Genomic DNA, 17,700 nt, shown 5'->3' with positions numbered 1-17,700 from the left:
TCCCATTTGCATGTCTGGGTCGTAGGATCTGCTGACTCAGTCTGTGTAGTTCATTATGTTTCGGTGACTCACTATAGGGCATAGACTGATCCATAGATTTCACCATCTAGGAAGGAAGAGATGAAGTCTGGGCTTTTGGCTTTCTCTTTGGAAGTCTTGCTAATCTGTCATCTTGCAATTCACAATTAAATCTTCTTTTGACCTGGTTCTTGTGTGTAATCCTGAGGCCAACCTTGTTCTTGGTGCTGATCCTATGTTCTCAGAAACCTCAGTTCTCCGTATCCACCTCCTTTTACTTAAATCGAAAGAGATGGATAGCTATACTTTATAGCTCAGTGCATAATTGACAGAATCCTATTTCTTCCTATCCCAAGAAAAAAAAAATGTCAAGAGTACAATTCTTAAAAGTGAGGTAATTATTCAACCAAGTCATTGAATAAACAATTGACTTAATCAGAATTTCAAAGCTAAATTGTATGATAGGCAGAAGTACTACGGTGCAATATAAAGATGAGATGGTCTTACCTCCCCATACTGACAACCTTGAGGTAAGATAAAGGAGAAATTGTACTTAAATAGTCCAAAGGACACTGCATTTATTTTACTACTGAGATTAAAAAGGATTCCTTAATGTTCTCTTTATTTCCTCACTGAGGAAAGTAAAATGAAGATTGAGTGCTAGACTGACTAATAAATACTCCATGCTGTCTATTAGAATTTCAGTTAATTAAAATCGGACAAAAGGCGTCATTTTTGGCTACGAAAGTATTTCAGTTGTTATTCTTTAAATCCTATGTCTCTCCTTGCTTACCAGTCTTCCCTATCCCCTAACTTGAGGAAAAATTCTGAAGAGGCATGTATGCCTAGGGGTAAGAATTTGTAATTGAAAGGAACCCTAGAAAAACTTCTTAGGTCTTCTAGTCATCTGCTTCTTCTCATTAGCATTGTTTTCCATTAATAAATTAATCTCAACATTTATTATAACCCATTTTAAAGGGGACTCATTTCTACTGTTTGGCACCCTTGTTGAAAATCAGTTCACCACAAATAAGTTAGTTTTCATATTATCCCTTTTTTCACCACTTTTCTGCTTATCTGTTTTACCCTAATAACCTCCCAGGTTCAGTAGCTTAAATAACATTATCTTATTCACAAACCTCCATCAGGAAAGTGTGGCCAGGACAGCTTGTCTCTGCTTCCTTCAGCTTTAGCTGGGACAGCTCGAAGGCTGAGGCTGGAATCATTTGGAGGCTAGTTCACCCACATGTCCGATTGTTGGTGCCAGGCCCTGGCTGGGACTTTAGTTGGGCTGGGCAGCTGGAACACCTGGCCTATCCAGGCCAACCAGCCTTGGAATTCATACAGCATCACCTTCACCATATTCTGTTCACTGGGAGAAAGTCAGTAAGGTTGGCCCATAACCTTCCTTTTTAAAAGAAATTAATGGATGTTTTAAAAGTAGAGACACATTTAAAAAGCACAATTTTTAATTACCCTCCCACATGAAAAACTACTCCAATCACTATGTTATATACTTGAAACCAGTGTAATATCATATGTCACCTATACTTAAAATAAAAAAGCCAAAGAGACAACAACAAAGTATATATCCATGTAGCCAAAACACTGGTCAAGATATATAAAACATTTCCATAAAAAAGGAAAAGGCAAAAAACACACACTCACCCGTACCCTATACCTGCATGCCAAGCCTCAGTGACGATGGCATCCAGTTCAGGCTGGAGTCTGAGATCTTACATCTTCATCAGGTGCAGATGGGACAGGAGCCTGGGCTGTGGTTTCTACAGTTTAGCCCTTGGAGTACAATTCCTCTCAATACAAAGATTGAGAACTGAAGAGCCAAGTCATCTACCACCACCCACAGAGCCAACATTCTGCTGACCTGCTCAAGACTCTCATTCAGAATGGAAAATGGGAGACACATTAGTCCATAGCAATTCTGAAAGGCAGCCTGCTGCAGGCTGCTAGTTCTCTGAGGAAGACTTAGTCCTAATCATGGGAATGCCTCTCCGTGGCCCTTTGCTGTGCCTCTGAGCTCTCAGTTCTGTCTTGTTCATAAGAGAGGACCTGTGTTTGCATCTGTTTTTTCAGCCTGCTTCCTCCCTGTAGAACTTCTAAGACCCAAAGGCCTCTTTTCATTTGTATTCTCTCCATCTCTCAGTCCAGGCTACCAGGCAGTGTTTTTGCTAATACTGTTTTTAAACAGTTTCCTGTGAATTTTATTGGGGTTCATGCCAATAGGAAAGGGACCCTCATGAGTCATTTTGAGATAAGCTCTTCACTTTGGGCTTCCTGTGAAGCTGTTGTAGGATGGTGCCTTAAAATGTATAAACTCTGAAGATCCTTAGAAGAAGTTGAGGCACCACCATACATCTTTCTGAGATCCTAACAAAGGATTTTACAGTCTTGGCTGCAACGTTTGGTTGTGTTTTCTCCTGGCAGCACCCTGGATTTTATCTCAGTTCAGAAGTCATTTCTTTTAGAATTATTTGGCAATTAGACATGAGGAAAGGCTGTAATTGGGAAACAGATATCTGACCCGAGTAAGCCCTAGTTCCTTTATGTGTAAAATTCTTCAGCTTATCTTGCTCACCGATCTTTACTTCCAGCTGCTTTGGAGCAAGAGTCCCCTTTCCTCCAGGTTCCAGTGTCACTGTCTTTCCCTGCCTAGAAGCCCTTGCTGTCAGCCTCTTCAGGGGCCGTCAGGCTTCCACTAACATGCTCCCGGAGGCCCTGCTGGTTTTCATTCTGACTCTTCTCCACCTCCTTTGAGGTTCCATCTATTGCCCTGTTCAAAGGCACTCTTTTTGTGTTTTAGTTGTTTTGTTTTGTTTTTTAATGGCAGCACCCCATTTTTAATATCAGTATCTGTGCCAGTTATTTATTGCTGCATGATGAACCACCTCAAAACCTAGTGGCTCAAAACAGTACTTATTTTGTTCACAAATCTACAGTTTAGGCAAGGCTCAGTGAGGCGAGCTTCTTTCTTCTCCACTTGGCATCATCTGGGATGATACACCACTGGGGACTAGCATCACCTAAAGGTGCCACATGCACTTGTTTGGCAGTTGAAGTCAGCTTTTGGCTGGCACAGAAGCTACATCAGTCTCAGTTGGCACATCTCTGTGAGGATTCACTAGGTGCCCTGGGTGCTTCACAGCAAGGGGGCTGGGTTCCTAGGGTAAGCCTCCCTAGAGAGAGAATAGAGAATATCAGATGGAAGCTGTATTTACACTTTCTAACCAAGCCATGGGTTCACACAGCAGTTCCACCATATGCTCTTCACTAGAAACCAGGTAGTAAGGCCACACATATGAAAGAGTAGGGAATTTCACAGGAAATGTAAAATTTGTAAGAATTTGTAAAAACCACATCCACTCACCTTGTCTTACCAAATAACCACTGTATCTAAACAAAAGTAGTTCTTCCCAGCTCGGTATCGCTGAAATTACAACAGGTTTTCTTTTTGTTAATTATGTTTTCTTATTTGGTGGTAAGAAACAAAAGATGACAAGATAGCACTATGGAGTTGTGGTATTGTTCAGAAAAATGTATGGATCATCTCACTAAAATTCCATATTGCGAGATATGAATTCTCCTTAACTGTGACAACCCTTTCCTTGGAAACTGATTTGAATTAGCATAAAACATTTGTAGTTGAGAAAAAGGCTTATGGCATTAGAATACATATTTATAGATCATTAGAGTCTTATTTTGGGAGGCATTTATTGACTTAGGGCTAAATAACTCAATGTGATAGTTCTGAAACTTTTTTTTAATTATGAAGTGTTAGGATGGAGGACCTTTCCTACTGAGAGGTGGCATATAATAACTTTATGGAGAAACAACATGGGAATAAGAGCATTAAACCAAGTGCAAATGTTGTAATGGCAAAAATGACAGCAAAGAGTGTATTATTTTGACTCCTGGTAGTTTTAATTTTGTTCTTGATTGTCTGAGTAATTCAAGGTTCAGTGTTCTAAGATTCTACTATGGTATGAGTAACATTTTATAACTTAATTTATTTTAGTTGATACTGGCTTTGACTTGGGCTATTCTCTGTCTACCTTCATTACAAAGCTCACTTATTTCATTCATGTAGGTTGTTGATCTTTCAAGAAAACTGGAACTTTCATCTTCAGAAGTCAGAAACCTTAAAACTCACATGGCAAGGATGTCACTAGAACATAGTAAGATGGAACAGTACAGACGGGACACTGAAGAAAGAGCAAGACCGAAAGCAGTAGAAAAATTAAAAGAAGTCGATTGGTTTTTACAGGTTAATTTATTAATCTGTAATGTACCTTAATTCATCTCCCTGCAGATTACATTTTTGATATATACATTTATCTCTGTTTCCTCTACTTTTATGCCAGTTGGTTTCATAGATTTCTGGGAGCATGGGAGCATGTGTTTCTCCTAAATATTTCAGTTTCCATCATTATCACAAAATCCATCTTTCAGAATCATTCTCATTAGACAATCAGAACTTTTAAGACTGGTTGACAAGAGGAAAAGGAAATTGTGATTTAAAAAGTATACCATATTCTTGGATTATATTGTTTAAATATTTTAACTATAGATTGTTATTCTTTGAAATGTCAGATTATATGAGTACTAAAATAAGAATGATTCAACCTTATTTTTATAATGCACATTTAATTCAGATGAGGTTTAGGTAAATATATTAAACTTCAAGTCTTTTTTTTTCACATTTAAAATTGCTTTCTGAAACACTGAGTCAAAACTAAGGGAAACAAATATGCTATAATTATTCAGATTATACTTACTTAAAAAACGCATTCTTTTAATTTGTTTTAAAGGATGAATCACAAAAGAGATTACAGCAGTGGAGAGAGAAGGATAATTCTTCGTTTAGAATGCAAATGGAATTCAGAATTAAAGATCTGGAACTTCAACTCTCCAAAAAAATTTCTCAAGAAGATTCCATTAGAGCTGAATTGGAGAAATATAAACAATTACACCAAGAAGAAGTAAATACCACCCTGTCATTGGCAAAGCAACTAGACAAGTAAGTCAAAACAGAATCATAGAAAATAAATTAAGCTCATTAGTTTGCCTCTAAAGCATTATTTCTATGGAGCCAGGTTTATAAGATTAGTAGGAATGAAAGCTAACTGGATAGTATATTCTGGAAAATGATATTTGTAAATGAACTTACATTTAAAATATTCCTTCAAGACAGTTTTTGTACCCCTCTCCCCTTTCTTGGTTTTAAATGACTTTATTTTTTCCTTTTAATATTTTCATAGTTAACCTGATCTACTAGTCTTGAAGCTCATTGTTTTTGAAGCTTTCTAACTTAGACAGTGATATTATTATAAAATGACTTCCTAAAGAATTCCACTAAATAGAAATATTAATGAGTTTAACTATTTTTTGGAAGATTACATCTTAAACTCAAAGGGCCAAGTACTACTACTCAGCTGTCTTGCCTGAGGGCTTCAGCCCCAGGCAAGTTCACTATGAATTCAGTGAGATGGAGAAATGACAAGGGAACGTTCCTGGGGTTAAAAGGTTTCTACCTGGCTTTATTCTCCCATCAGTAGTTGGACACTAGAATCACATGCACCCAAAACTCTGCAGGTCTGTAACCCACATCTCTGCCTCTGGAAAGGGTTCTTTATATAATGACTCAGCCATTAATAGCTTATTGCCTATGGGTGTGGAAGCAGTGGCCTAGCAGCAGGACAATTAAATTGACCAGTTTAGGTTCTGGTGAGGATCCTGGCAATAGTAACTTCCATTTTCCTCACATTAGCACATCCGCTGCATGGAAGTTTTGTTTTCCTGATTGTAATCTTTGGTGTTATCACTAGAGGGCTTCATGGAACAAACTATCATAATTTTTCTACTCTACATAAAGGCATTCGTGTGAAATAAAGACTGACATAGGGATGAACAGCACTATAATTCACAAAGTGGTTAAAAATAACACTGTGGGGGGAGGAGGAGACAAGATGACAGCGTGAGTAAGGCAGTGGAAATCTCCTCCCAAAACCATACATATTTTTTAAAATAAAAACAAATACAACTATTCATAAAAGAGAGACCAGAAGATACAGTACAACAGCCAGGCTGCATCTACATTTGTGAGAACTCAGCATCTCACGAAGAGGGTTAAGATACAAGCTGCAGCCTGCTGGGACCCGAGCACCCCCACAACCCCAGCTCCCGAGTGGGAGAAAAGGAGTTGTAACGGGGAAGGAGTGGGAGCCCAGGACTGCTAAACACGCAGCCCTAGTCAACCACACCAGGAGTGAAAACACACGGTACGTAGTGCACTGGAAATTAGGGAAACGGAACAGTAAAATCCATGAGCAGGTCCCCGCAAACAGTGCCCATTGGACAAAAGAAAAGTGAGTGCTTTTTCAAAAGTCTTAATGGGACAGGGGCCTCACAGCTGGATGGAAGGATCCTGGCACACTCAGCTCAGCAGCTGGGAACCCCAGAGAACTCTGGGTACCCTACCCCCTGTAAGGCAGCACAGCTCTAAGGCCTCTCACGGCGATAAACAGCCTCCCGTCCATCCTCCCTCCGGTGCAGCCCCGCCATGGCAGCGAGTAGCTTGGGAGAGGCCAAACCCACAGCAACTGCCCAGAGCCTACTCTGCAGCCATCAGGGGAAGACTCAGAGGCACCATCTGTGCACAACTGCCCAGCACAAGCTGCTAGGGGTCGCTGTTCTCACAGGAAAGGAAGGTGAAAGGACTTTGTTCTCCCAGCTGAAATACACACCAACTGCCCAAGACTACTTCTATCGCCATGAAAAGGCAGAAGAATTTGATCCAGACAAGAATAACCCTGACATCCCCCAAGAGGGAACCTGGCGACATAGATTTAACCAATCTTCCTAAAAAAGAATTCAAAATAAAGGTCATAACCATGCTGATGGAGCTACAGAGAAATGTGCAGGAGCTAATGGATAAGGATGGGAAGGACAATACAGAAATAAAACGATCTCTGGAAGGACTTAAGAGCAGACTGGATGAGGTGCAAGAGGCCATTAATATAATCAGAATCAGAGAACAGCAACACAGAGAAGTTGATGCAGAGAGAGATAAAAGGATCTCCAGGAATGAAAGATAATGAAGAGAACTGTGTGACCAATACAAATGGAACAATATTCGCATTAGAAGGGTACCAGAAAAAGAAGAGAGAGAAAAAGGAATAGAAACTGTCTTTGAAAAAATAATTGCGGAAAACTTCCTCAAACTGGGGGAGGAAATAGTCTCTCAGATGACGGAAGCCCACAGAACACCCGACAGAAGGGACCCAAGAAGGACAACACCAAGACACACAATAATTAAAATGGCAAAGATCAAGGACAAGGACAGACTATTAAAGGCAGCCAGAGAGAGAAAAAAAGATCACCTACAAAGGAAAACCCAGCAGGCTATCATCAGACCTCAACAGAAACCTTACAGGACAGAAGAGAATGGCATGATATATTTAATGCAATTAAACAGAAAGGCCTTGAACCAAGAATACTGTATCCAGCAGGATTATCATTTAAGTATGAAGGAGGGATTAAACAATGCCCAGACAAGCAACAGTTGAGGGAATTTGCTTCCCACAAACCACCTCTACAGGGTCTTTTAGAGGGACTGCTCTAGATGGAAGCACTCCAAAGACTAATTAGATGTCACCAGAGAAAATAAAATCACAGCGAAGAAAGCAGACCAACCAAATACTAACTAAAGGCAAAAAATAAAATCAACTACTCACAAAAGCAATCAAAGGAAACACAAAAAAGCACAGAATAAAACACCCAACATATAAAGCATGGAGTACGAGGAATAAGAAGGTAGAAAAATACAGAAACATCAGACAGTGTTTATAATAGCTCAATAAGTGAGTTAAGTTAGATGGTAAGATAGTAAAGAAGCTAACCTTGAACCTTTGGTAACCACGAATCTAAAGCCTGCAATGGCAATAAGTACATATATTTCAATAATCACCCCTAAATGTCAATGGACTGAATGCACCAATCAAAAGAAACAGAGTAATACAATGGATAAAAAAGCAAGACCCATCTATATGCTGCTTACAAGAGACTTGCCTCAAACCCAAAGACATGCACAGACTAAAAGTAGAGGGATGGAAAAAGACATTTCATGCAAACAACAGGGAGAAAAAAGCAGGTATTGCAGTATTAGTATCAGACAAAACAGAATTCAAAACAAAGTAACAAGAGATAAAGAAGGACATTACAGAATGATAAAGGGGTCAGTACAAGAGAATATAACCATTATAAATTCTAAAAGGAAAGTATATAGCAATCCAGGAATATTTAAAGAACAATCCCAAATGAATAGTGTAAAGTGACAATTATTGAAATGGGAAAAAAAAGAACACATGAGGCCTAAGGTCAGTAGAAGGAGGGACATAATAAAGGTAAGAGAAGAAATCAATAAAACTGAGAAGAATAAAACAAGAGAAAATATCAATGAAACCAAAGGCTGATTCTCTGAGAAAATAAACAAAATAGATAAGCCCCTAGCCAGACTTATTAAGAGAAAAAGAGAATCAACACCCATTAACAGAATCAGAAATGAGAAAGGAAAAATCACAATGGACCCCCACAGAAATACAAAGAATTATTAGAGAATACTGTGAAAACCAATATGTGAACAAGCTGGAAAACCTAGAGGAAATGGACTACTTCCTAGAAAAATACAACCTTCCAAGACTGACCAAGGAAGAAACAGAAAATCTAAACGGACCTATTACCAGCAACAAAATTGAGGTGGTAATCAAAAAACTACCCAAGGGCAAAACCCCCGGGCTAGATGGATTTACCACGGAATTTTATCAGACATACAGAGAAGATATAATACCATTCTCCTTAAAGATTTCTAAAAAAAATTGAGTGGAAGGAATACTCCCAAACTCATTCTATGAAGCCAGCATCACCCTAATACCAAAACCAGGAAAAGACCCCACCAAAAAAGAAAATTACACACCAATATCAAGGGATGGAACATAGATGCAAAAATACTCAACAAAATATTAGCAAATCGAATTCAGAAATATGTCAAGAGGATCATACACCATGACCAAGTGGGATTCATCCCAGGGATGCAAGGATGGTACAACATCTGAAAATCCATCAACATAATCCACCACATAAATAAAAAGAAAGACAAAAACCACATGATAATCACCATACATGCTGCAAAAGCATTTGACAGAATTCAACATCCATTCATGATAACAACTCTCAGCAAAATGGGTATAGAGGGCAAGTACCTCAACATAATAAAGGCCATATATGATAAGCCCACAGCCAACATCATACTGAAAAGCAAGAAGCTGAAAGCTTTTCCTCTGAGATCAGGAACAAGACAGGGATGCCCACTCTCCCCACTGTTATTCAACATAGTACTGGAGGTCCTAGGCATGGCAATTAGACAAAACAACAAAATACAACCAATCCAAATTGGTAAAGAAGAACTTAAGCTGTCACTATTTGCAGATGACATGATACTGTACATAAAAAACCCTAAAGACTCCACTCCAAAACTACAAGAACTGATATCACAATTCAGCAAAGTTGCAGGATACAAAATTAATATGCAGAAATCTGTGGCTTTCCTATACATTGACAATGAACTAACAGAAAGAGAAATCAGGAAAACAATTCCATTCACAATTGCATCAAACAGAATAAAATACCTAAGAATAAACCTAACCAAGGAAGTATAAAAGACCTATACCCTGAAAACTACAAGACACTCTTACAAGAACTTAAAGAAGACACTAACAAATGTAAACTCGTGCAATGCTCTTGGCTAGGAAGAATTAATATTGTCAAAATGGCCATCCTGCCCAAAGCAATCTATAGATTCAATGTAATCCCTATCAAAATACCAACAGCATTCTTCAACAAACTGGAACAAATAGTTCTAAAATACATATGGTGCCACGTAAGACACCAAATGGCCAAAGCAATACTGACGAGGAAAAATAAAGTGTGGGGGGATCTCACTCCCCAACTTCAAGCTCTACTACAAAGCCACATAAACAATACAATTTGGTAACAGCACAAGTTCAGAGCCACAGACCAGTGGAACAGAATAGAAACTCGAGATATTAACATAAACATATATGGTCCATTAATATATGATAAAGGAGCCATGGACACAGAATGGGAAAACGACAGCCTCTTCAACACCTGGTATTAGCAAAACTGGACAGCTACATGTAAGAAAATGAAACCGGATCATTGTCAAACCCCATACACAAAAGTAAATTCAAAATGGATCACAGACGCGAATGTAAGTCATGAAACCATAAAGCTCTTAGAAAAAATCATAGGCAAAAATCTCTTGGATATAAACATGAGCAACGTCTTCATGAACATATGTCCCCAGGCAAAGGAAACTAAAGCAAAAATGAAAAAGTGGGACTATATAAAGCTGAATAGCTGCTGTACAGCAAAGGACACCATCAATAGAACAAAAAGGCATCCTACAGTATGGGAGAAGTTCATATAGGACAGATCGGATAAAGGGTTGACATCCAAAATATCTAAAGAGCTCACACACCTCTACAAACAAAAAGCAAATAATCCAATTAAAAAATGGGCAGAGGAGCTGAATAGACACTTCTCCAAAGAAGAAGTTCAAATGACCAACAGACACATGAAAAGATGCTCCACATCGCTAGTCATCAGAGAAATGCAAATTAAAACCACTATGAGATATCACCTCACACCAGTAAGGATCTCCACCATCCAAAAGACAAACAACAACAAATGTTGGCAAGGTTGTGGAGAAAAGGGGAACCCTCCTACACTGTTGGTGGGAATGTAAATTAATTCAACCATTGTGGAAAGCAGTATGGAGGTTCCTCAAAATGCTCAAAATGGAAATACCATTTGACCCAAGAATTCCACTCCTAGGAATTTACCCTAAAACACAGTAGTCCAGTTTGAAAAATACAGATGCACCCCTGTGTTTCTCACAGCACTCTTTAGAATAGCCAAGAAATGGAAACAACCTAACTGTCCATCAGTAGATGAATGGATAAAGAAGATGTGGTGCGTATACACAATGGAATATTATTCAGCCATAAGAAGAAAAAAAATCCTACCATTTGCAGCAACATGGATGGAGCTAGAGGGTATTATGCTCAGAGAAATAAGCCAGGTGGAGAAAGACAAGTACCAAATGATTTCACCCATATGTGGAGTAAAAGAACAAAAAAAAATCTGAAGGAGAAAAACAGCAACAGAATCACAGAACCCAAGAATGGACTAACAGTTCCCAAGGGAAAGGGACTGGGGAGGATGGGTGGGAAGGGAGGGATAAGGAGCGGGAAAAGAAAGGGGACATTACAATTAGCATGTATAATGTAGGGGACGCACAAGGAGGGCTATGCATCACAGAGAAGAAAAGTAGTGTTTCTACAGCATCTTACTATGCTGATGGACAGTGACTGTAATGGGGTTTGTGGGGGGGTACTTGGTGCAGGGGGTTCCTAGTAAACATAATGTTCCTCATGTAATTGCAGATTAATGATACCAAAATAAAAAAATAATAACAACACTGTGGTCTGCCTGAGGGAGTACGTGGAAAACAGAAAGGATGGATACCTTGGTGACGATGTTACATGCTAACTGCCTCCAGAGCTATTTTATTCTTTGGTCACCCACACCCTTTTTCCTCCCCTACAGATTGTTGCTCTCAATTATGCCTCAGTGCCTAATGCCTAATTTCTCTGAGATAATGAGTGAGACATAAAGGGTGGTAAAAGCAAATGCTTGAAAATGTCTTCGATGGATGCTTTATCTTTTATCTCTAAACTGGTTTACTAAATAGGTTTAAGTGTCTCCTCATGAATCTTGTAAATACAGCCATTCCAGAAGGCAGGAAGTTCTACTTGTAAGCCCTCTATATCATGAATAGCCGTTTCTCTCCCTTCCCTACTTTGAATTACTTGTTAGCTACTAGTCACCCTAGAAAAACATGTACTTAATTGTATACAATAGATCTTCAGCAGATTTTCAATGCTGAAACACTGTTTTGTAAGAAATTCAATTTACTATTGTGGTAACTTTTTAATGCAAGGCATTTAGGTATCACTTAGGGAAAAATGAAATAATAAGCATTTGTTTACACCACTCTCCACAGGATTACTGTGAAGTTAGCAGAGATCAATAGCAAACATAGAGAGAAGGAAATGGACACATTCTTTGCCAAGGTTAGTTATACTATCCTTTTTCCCCCAGGTTTCAAATTTGTGATGTAATTCTTGTTCTTAATTTGTTGAAATTCTAGTTGTTTAACTGATTAGTGCTCACTATTTAAAAGTCATAATTCTTTGTGCTTCTGAGAAAGGAGACAGAAATTTTATTTTTTAAAGTTGTTGGATTTCTCATTTTCAAGAGATACCTAATCTTAACTCTATTCAGTAAGTGAAACTAAACTGACACATTTTAAATTTCGTGAAAAGCTGCATATTGAAAAAGACGCACCAAAACTCCTACTTTCCAGAAAGGCAACAAAATCGTCATTAAAGAATTGAGTATTATTTGCCTTGTTTCTAATTCTAGAAAGTTATGAATCAGAAATTAAGTTTGAAAACTGGCTCTAGCCTCTATTTTTCCTGTCTTCAAGCAGATATTCTGAAATCTTTGTGTCCATATGCAGTAGAGAGAGATTTTGTAGTCATAGTACAGATAGAAAAATGATTTCACGTAACTTTTTGCAGGAATTTTTACATGACATTGTTATGACACTCCCACTTTCTTCATTTTATGTATTTTAGATCCTGTGCTGAAAAATTAATAGCACAGATTATATCTTATCTAAAAGTACAATAATAGAAAGCCCTTTTGAAGGAAAAATTCATCAGAGTAAAAAAACTGATAAAGCTTGTATACAGGATAGTTTTTCTAAGTCTGGCAAAGTAATGCAGTCAGTGTATAATATGACTTGAATTGGTTTAATTTCTTCTTAATAGTAAGATCAAATATCACCTTTCTGAAATCATGTATTTAACATACACCAATATTGTACTTTTTATCAGATTAATCAAAATAACATTGCAGATATGTTATCTAAAATTAAGTAGGAATTTATTTTATTCATGTGATTATTTTTCTATGTAAGCAATACCTAAGGTAAGTCTAGTCTCTAAAACTATTAGTTAAAGGCCATACTTCATCAGCTATGTGTCACTCACATGATAATGTCTTGCTTAGCTTGAAAATTACAAATAATATTTGACTTATTTCAGATGGAGCAAGAATTTGACAAAAATATAACTAGAGCACAAAAAGAAGGTATGTTGCCAAAATGTATTAATTAAATTTAGATGTCACTGCTTTCTGAAATGAACTCTGAATAGTAAATAGCAACTCTTTCCATTGTTCAGATAATAGGTATTATGTAAATATTTGTTTCTTATACATATCTAATAAGAAAATGTGAGGGCACAGCCATTCATAGTGAAGAATATACTTCTTCCTCATTTATTCAGCATGTTCCATAGATTTTTTAAAATCTCAACACATCCATCAGTCTGTTCTTATTTTTGGCTATACCTTTTCTTTTACTTCTGCTATTCCTTTAGAACTCTTATCCTGCACTTCTCAGAACACATGGGCTTTGTCAGCTTCTCATGTTTCTGGCAGTGATTTAAGGCCAAAAAACCAAGACACACCTACTAATAGGCAATTTTAAGTGTCACTTGAAGGATGACATTTAAATCTCTAGCCATTGACTTGGTCATTGGTTTTGTCTTTCTACTCTCACGAAAAATTACAAATACCTTAGCAAGGAATAAAAACACCCAAATAAAATTTGGTGCTTGCCAAGTCCTTCAGTCTCATCTCTTGCTACTTACCCTACTCTGCACATTTGCTCTAGCATTTCACTGAACTAGACTACTTACAGTTCCACAAATGTTCTTCCTCACCTCTAGCTCTTTGCAGATGCTTCTTCCCTCTATCTGGCACATCTTTCCCTTTTCCTGCAATATCAGTTTGGATGTCCCCTCTGTGTTTTCTAATAGCACCCTGTTTTATACCTGTCATGGTATACCTGACTGTGTGGGAACTGGCTGTCGGTCTGTTTTTCCCGTTTACAGAATATGGTTGTCACGGTGAACTGTGTCATCTTTATCCTCTATAGTTCCATCTTGTAATAAGAAAACCAGAAGCTCTGATACTTAGCCACAATTGGAATTAATTGTGTGTAACTATGGGCAAGTTATATTTCCTAGTAGTCTTGTATTTTGTACCGCAGTTGTGTAGAGATTTTTTTCATTTTTAACACTCTTAAAGGCCCCAACTTCTTTTTATTAACTCATACATGTTAACTCTAAAGTATTTTATATGAAGAGTATAATTGTTTCTGTTTCTTTCCAGATGCTGCTAAATTTGAATTTGAATCCTCTATAGCTGCTCCTCTAGGATCTATGGATGGGTTAACTCCAACTCAAGCTCTACTTTTGAAGACGTCACAGGAATATGCACAGATTTTGAGGAAAAACTATATGATCTGAAAGAAATGTAAAATGTACTTGTCTCATGGAGGGGAAAAAGATGGCTGACAGTGAGAGAACTGAGGCAGAAACCACCTCCCAAAACCACATGTAATGAAAATACAGCAAATACCAGTAACCCTAAAAGAGTGACCCAGAAGACAGCAACACACTGCCTACATCTGGGGAAAAGAAAAGACCTTAAAAAAAGGGTAAAGTAGCGAACTCAGCCCAGCAGGTTAGGATCATTCAGGACCATCAGATGCTCCATTCCCCTGGCTGGCAGTGCAGTGCTGAGACCCCCCTCACTGTGATATGCAGCCTGCCACTCATTCTTCGCAGCAGGCATGAGTCCGCACAGCTGATGCTACCACCATTGCACCAGGTCACGTGGAGGGCAGCCCCACCTAAGGTACCTACAGGGGCATAACACAGAGGTTCCTACCTCCATTCTCGGCCTACTGGACCTGGCAGTGGATACAGACACTGCAGCCAGGTAGCATTTTCATGCTACCAAAAGAACTTTTCCTCCTGGCAGGCACCAGCGCTGTGCACCTGTGACCCCACCAACCCTCCAGGTGTTGGATAGCTCCAGAGAGTAGAGCTGGGCACTAGAGGGTGCCACCTACACAAAGGTATTGTTCCATAGTCATCGTCAGAATGATGAAACAGCAAAAGAATTTTGTACAAACCAGGATACCTCAAACACCTGAAAGAGGGCTCAGTGAAACTGAAGTCACCAATCTTCCTGATAAAGATTTCAAAATAAAAATCATAAACATGCTCACATAGCTACAGAAAAATATTCAAGATCTCAGGGACAACTTCAAGAGAGAGAGAAATTTGAAAAATACAGTATCTGAAATAAAACACACACTTGAGGGATTTAAAAGCAGCTTAGAAGAGGAGATGGTCAATGGAACAGGAATTAGAGAACAGGAATATAAAGAAGTTGAGGCTCAGAGAGAAAAAAGGTTCTAGGAATGAAAGAATAATAAGACAACTCTGCAACCAATCCCAATGGAATAATATTCACATTACAGGGGTATCAAAAGAAGAAGAAGAGAAAAGAAGAAAATTCAGCTTTGAGGAAATACTGAAAACTTTCCCAGTCTAGGAAAGGAAAGAGTCGCTCAAGCCATGCAAGTGCAAAGATCTCCCAACTCAAGGGACCCTAGGAAGACACCACCAAGCCATATAATAATTAAAATGGCAAAGATCAAGGACATGGACAGAGTATTAAAAGAAGCCAGAGAGAGAAAAAAGATCACATACAAAGGAAGGCCCATCAGGATATCAGCAGACGTCTCAGCAGCAAACTTACACGCCAGAAAGGAGTGGCATGACATATTTAATGAAATGAAACAAGGCCTCCAACCAAGAATACTCTCCTTGGAAAGATTATCACTTAAATTTGAAGCAGGGATTAAACAATATTCAGATAAGAAAAAGTTGAGGGAATTTACCTTCCACAATCCATCTCTACAGAGTATTTTAAAGGGACTGCTCCAAAGGCTAAATAGCTGTCACGAGAGAAAATAAAACCATAGTAAAGGTAGTAGACCAAGTAATTACTAAGCAAATGCAAAATTATATCAGTTACCCAAAAGGTCAGTCAAGGGATACACAAAGAATACAGGATATGACACCTAAAATAAACAGAGTGGAGGAGGATGAAAAAGAGGGGGAAATAAAAGAACCTTTAGATTATGTTTGAACTACTGTAATGAGCAAGTTAAACTTAGACTGTTAGATAGTAAAGAAGCTGCCCTTGAACCTTCGGTAACTGCAGTGGCAATAAGTACATATCTATTGATAATAACCCTAAATGTAAATTGACTGCACCAATCAAAAGACACAGAGTTACAGAATGGATAAACAAGCAAGACCCGTCTATATGCTACCTACAAGAGACTCGCTTCAAACCCAAAGACACACACAGACTAAAAGTGAAGGGATGGAAAAAGATATGTCATGAAAATAATAGGGAGAAAAAAGCATGAGTTGCAGTACTTGTATCAGAAAAATAGACTTCAAAAACAAAAAAAGTAACAAGAGACAAAGAGGGACATTATGTAGTGACAAAGAGGTCAGTCCAACAATAAGATATAACCACTACAGATATCTATGTACTCAACATAGTATTTGTTTCATGTATTTGGATGTTCCTAACAGAATTAGAGGCTGAAATAGAATGCAATGCATTCATTTTAGAAGATTTCAACACTCCACTCACTCCAAAGGACAGATCAACCAGACAGAAAATAAGTGAGGAGACAGAGGCACTGAACACATCAGAACAGATGGACCTAACAGATGGGCCTAACAGACATCTAAGGACACTCCACCCAAAAGCAGCAGGATACACAGCTTTCTCAAGTGCACATGGAACACTTTCCAGAACAGATCACATACTAGGCCACAAAAAGAGCCTCAGTAAATTGAGAAGATTAAAAACATGCCAACCAGCTTCTCAGCCCACAAAAGTATGAAACCAGAAATTATTCCAAGACAAAAAAAAGAAAACACACTTCATAATGCTCCTTATCTAAAGCTGAATTGGGTTTTACTTAGAATTGGAATAAAGATATTACAAGTGTTTTGAGAGAGTTTTTTTTAATTCTTCATTTAAAGCACTAAATATCGCTTATCAAGGCTTCAAATGGTCCTCAATAGCTAGAGGCCTTTCAAAAAACACACCTTTTTTTTCCTGAGGCCTTTTATGACCTCTGTGCCATTTTTAAAAATTATTTATTTATTTATGTATTTATTGTATCACTGATATACAATCTTATGCTCAGGTTTTACATGAGAAATATTGTGGTTACTACCTTCCCCTTATTATCAAGTCCCCACCACATATCCCATTACAGTCACTGTCCATCAGCATAGTCAAATGCTATAGAGTCACTGCTTGTCTTCTGTGTGCTATATATACTGCCTTCCTCATGCCCCCCCTATATTTTGTGTGACAATAATCATGATGCCCCTTAATCCCCTTATCCCTCCCTTCCCACCCACCATACCTAGTCCATTCTTGGGTTCTGTGAGTCTGCTGCTCTTTTGTTCCTGCAGTTTTTGCTTTGTTGTTGTACTCCACAGATGAGGGAAATCATATGGTGCTTGTCTTGCTCCACCTGGCTTATTTTACTGACCATAATTCCCC

The 17,700-nt window shown here is 38.3% G+C and overlaps 1 protein-coding gene across 1 annotated transcript; it reads left to right on the top strand.

The window, feature by feature from the left end:
• The first annotated feature begins 4,860 nt into the window (after positions 1-4,860).
• LOC140847911 (ankyrin repeat domain-containing protein 26-like) lies at positions 4,861-17,067 on the top strand. The gene is made up of 4 exons (XM_073229551.1): positions 4,861-5,053; positions 12,179-12,248; positions 13,287-13,332; positions 14,419-17,067. The coding sequence occupies exons 1-4, from the start codon at positions 4,902-4,904 to the stop codon at positions 14,553-14,555; spliced, it is 405 nt and encodes a 134-aa protein (XP_073085652.1). The 5' UTR covers positions 4,861-4,901; the 3' UTR covers positions 14,556-17,067.
• Positions 17,068-17,700: the final 633 nt, after the last annotated feature.

The sequence above is a fragment of the Manis javanica genome, chromosome 2 (genome assembly GCF_040802235.1).
Source record: "Manis javanica isolate MJ-LG chromosome 2, MJ_LKY, whole genome shotgun sequence".
Taxonomy (NCBI): Eukaryota; Metazoa; Chordata; class Mammalia; order Pholidota; family Manidae; genus Manis; species Manis javanica.
The sequence above is the reverse complement of the archived record's forward strand: the minus strand, read 5'-3'. Positions and strand labels throughout refer to the sequence as shown.